At 48.6% G+C, this 3850-nt stretch overlaps 1 protein-coding gene across 1 annotated transcript in view; it reads left to right on the top strand.

Annotated features, from left to right (window-relative positions):
• The first annotated feature begins 423 nt into the window (after positions 1–423).
• Positions 424–3850, top strand: part of SDC1 (syndecan 1) — a 6789-nt gene continuing 3362 nt past the window's right edge. The window contains exons 1-3 of the mRNA XM_006030643.3: positions 424–1296; positions 2020–2519; positions 2781–2910. Of these exons, the coding sequence (XP_006030705.1) occupies positions 1158–1296; positions 2020–2519; positions 2781–2910 (769 nt within the window). The 5' untranslated portion in view covers positions 424–1157. The remainder of the gene's footprint in view (positions 1297–2019; positions 2520–2780; positions 2911–3850) is intronic.

Raw genomic sequence — 3850 nt, 5'->3', positions numbered from 1 at the left:
CCCCCCCCCCCCCCCCCAAAACCCTTCGTTGAAATGTGCAGAGTAGCTGCCTGAGCCAACTTAATTCTTTTTTAATTTGAGGGATATTCTCCCCCTGAAAAACCATCTCCATCTGCCCCGAGTGGAGGAGACTTGAGGCTTGAAAACCTAAACTGGCTTGTGATACCAGAAGAAAATTTTCAGACTGCCATCAGGAAATGACTGTTGTATGCTAGACTTCTTCTGGGATAGACCTTGGGCCTTAAAATACATGAAATGGTCTTGCTAGAACAAGCTGCACATGTCCATCTTCTAATGATACAGACCACCTAACGACATGGAGGCTAACCTGCCATGATTTTGCAAGGCTTTTTGGTTTAGGACTTCAAGAGGGTTTAGTACAGGGGCAGGCACTTACCTCAGGTGGAGGGCCACTTACTGAGTTTGGCAAGCCATCGAGGGCTACATGATAGGCAGCCAGGGGCAGATAAATCATTAATTTTCTAAATTTTGGGAGGGCCTCGCAGGCTGGATAGAATGGCCTGGCGGGCCGCATCCAGCCCATGGACCTCACTTTTGCCCACCCTTAGTTTAGCAGGACAAAGCCAGAAACTGCCTGCTGTTTGAGAGTCACCTATCCATTTCAATTGTTAATGACTTTCTTTTTTCCAGCAGCATTAAAGCTTCAAATAGCAGTTAAGTTGTTGGGTTTTCCCTTTAATTGTCTGCTGTTGTTTGTGATGCCCTAGAGGCCTGGGTCTAAGCAAGAATGCTGTGTTTCCATCCTCAAGCTTCTCTGCAGCCATAAGGCCTGGCCTTTGAGTACTAATCTTAAATGCATGCAAACTTTTTAAATCTTGATGACTTGGAGATGCTTGAGGCTGGTAACAAGGAAGGGATGTGGACTTCTCAAACATGGATCAGAATGCAGGTTCTTCTTTTTTAAAGAAAAAAGGGCAGAGTAAAGCTGAAGCTTTATTCCACTAGGTAGAACGGTCTAAAGAAGCAAGCGCATCTTATGGGAGGATGCAGCACAGTGTTGCCTTGGAGAAGCTATCTGTTGTTGTCCAAATGGTGGGGAGAAGCTGGATTTCTAGCTCTGCTAATCTTGGGAAGAGTTAATATAATAGACTTGGATTCCCTGCATAGAGTCTGTTTGGCTGGGAGTTTTAAAGGCAATGCACTTAGCAGAAAGTCTTCAGGAAGACTTATACAATCTTTCTTTCCCTCTAAAGCAAACTACAGATCTGAACCTTCCTCCTGAAGACTTGGACTCATCTGGAGATGATGATGACGCTTTCTCTGGCTCTGGTGCTGGTAAGTGCATTTCTTACTGCTGAGTTGTCCCATATTCCAAGACCTCACTTTCTCTGTAGATCTTTGCTGAGATTTGTTCCTTGCCCTCTGCTTACTATAAGGACATCTGCAAGGGGATTGTTTCTTTCCATCCTCCCCTTTTTTCCCCCACCCTGTACTTTTAATTGTCATGGCTCATGCTATTTCATGAGGAAAAGCAGAAAGGTGAGAGCTAAAGTGAGCTTCCCACCAAGCAGTACTGCAGAGACTCTAATTCCAGAGCTGCATGTCCTGGATGTGCAGAAATTAAGCACCTTTGCTTCATGTAAATAAGGTAGCTGAGACAGGTTAGGGGAGGTAGGTGATCTGGAGCGGATCTCTCAATCTGCCAACTAATATTAAAGCTGCTGCATAGAACTACACAGTGGGGTATGAGTAGAGGACAACTCTTGATGCTCCAATGAAGAGTAAATTGAATACTTGTGAACTCGTGTTTCAGCAGGTGGGTGTTTCTTTACAAAGTCCCCTTGTTCTCCTGGTTTAGCACTTTGTGAGTGCTGCCATATTCTGAATGACTTCAGATTGGGTGGGGTAGGAATGAAGGTAAGAAGCTAACTGCTTTTTAGATTTAATTCAATTCTTACAGTAACACTTTTTCCCCTTTAAAAGAAATGTGTAGGCTAGTAGCTTATTGCAGCAAATGGTCTCTGCCTCCATTAAACAAGAATTCTAATGTTTGCTTAGGTGCATTGTCTCATTCTGTGGAGGCGATTATTCTAGTAGGACCTACAAATTCATCCATAGATGTTGAAAAACTTCAAACAACTGTTTACTCTCTCCATGAGACGGGAAGCCCAGCTGACAAGGAAGTAGTAGCTCCATCCTCCAGCAGTGATGTGGTGACAGATGAGCCAGAAGTAGATGTTCCGGATGAAACGCATGAACTGGTCACCTTCGTTGCCGGTGCAAGGGAGGAAGTGATGACTACAAGTCCTACTACTCATAGTCCCAGTGTCAAAGTAACTACCTCACCAGTCTCGAGTACAGCTGATGCAGTGGAACCTGCCATCCATAGTTTTGATGTGGGTGATTTTGCTAAAGAAGCGCATGATCCCAACTTTCCCCCTGCTAGCAAGGAAGATGTCACTACAGCTGCTGTCCACACAACCACTACTCTTAGGACTAGCATTCCAGCACATGAAGATGGAGAGATTCTGACTTCTGAGGATGGCTCTGGAGACGTGGTAAGAACATAGACTGAAATGTGTGTCTTCCCTGTAACTTCTAATGCCAAAGTGATCAGATTCCACTAACTTTTCGGTTTCGCTCCATATGTTAAGTGAATTTCACATTGTATGTGTAGTGATGGGGAAAACAATTTTGTGTATCAATTTTTAAATCGCATTTAAAAGTACAATTTTAGCACAATTAAGTAAAGCAATGACACTTCAGTAACTGTTAAGGATCTGAAGCATGACTAACCTGGGTTGCATTTTTTTCAACAGGGAGACTTCTTCATCTCTAGGAATGATGAAAAACTAGTAGACTCCGACAGGAATACAGATGTTGACTCTGAAAGGAATAGTAAAGCTGCAGGAGCCTTGGGAATAATGGACCGGAAAGAAGTCCTAGGAGGTATTTAAAAATATTCTAGACTAGAGGGCTCCAGTTTGTCTGGTTTAGTAGCAACGTGATCGATTTGGATTCTGAGCTTCTGCTTCAAAGTGTAAAACATGCTTGAACTCTCTGGAGCAGGGGCGGGCAGTTATTCAGGCGGAGGGCCGCTTACCTAGTTGTAGCAAGCTGTTGAGGGCTGCATGGGTTGCCCCGCCTCCTGGTCACCATCTTGGGACCAATGTCCCAGGGCCAGCACCAGTGGGGCCCAGAGCGGGGTGCAGGCTGGCAGGGGTCTCTGGAGCTAGGCTAGGCTGCACCAGCAGGGAGAGTGGGGAGCTGGCCCAGCTCCATAGCCCTGTACTCCTGCCATCCTGCTCCCGCACCTGCTTGCTCCCAGTGCCCCCCAGCCCTGGGGGGGGCAAGCGTACAGCCCCAACCCCCTGCTCAGCAGCAGGTAATGAGCTGGTACAGAGCATGGGGGAAAAACAGCCCCTTGCCCGCCTCATGGCCCACACTGCAGCTGCTCGCAGCCTGCGCAGGGCTGTTCTGAGCAGGCACGGGCAGCCCCACGCAGGCTGCGAGCAGCTGTAGCACAGGGCAGGCGAGGGGCTACTTTGTCTCCCCCGCACTCAGCGCCAGCTTGTAACCCACCGCCACAGTCAGCTTGGGCCCCACACTGGCTCCGGGCCTTGCTCGTCAGGGCTGTGTGGCTTTACTTTTTATTTATTTACTTTTTAGCAGCTGCAGCCCCCGCACTTGGTGCGCTGCGTAGTGTTTGCTGCTGCTGCTGCCTGCCCAGACCTCGCCCGCTGGGCAGCCCAGAGGTGGCGATGGCAGCCTCACCGCAGTCTGTGTTGCGAGCTCCAGGCAGGCGGCGGCAGCAGCAGCAGCAAATGCTGCCCAGCGCGGCAAGTGGGGGGGCCGCCGCTGCTGCCGCCGGGGCGGCCCGGCCGGGCGC

Source organism: Alligator sinensis, unplaced genomic scaffold, assembly GCF_000455745.1.
Source record: "Alligator sinensis unplaced genomic scaffold, ASM45574v1 scaffold200_1, whole genome shotgun sequence".
Lineage (NCBI taxonomy): Eukaryota > Metazoa > Chordata > Crocodylia > Alligatoridae > Alligator > Alligator sinensis.
The sequence above is the reverse complement of the archived record's forward strand: the minus strand, read 5'-3'. Positions and strand labels throughout refer to the sequence as shown.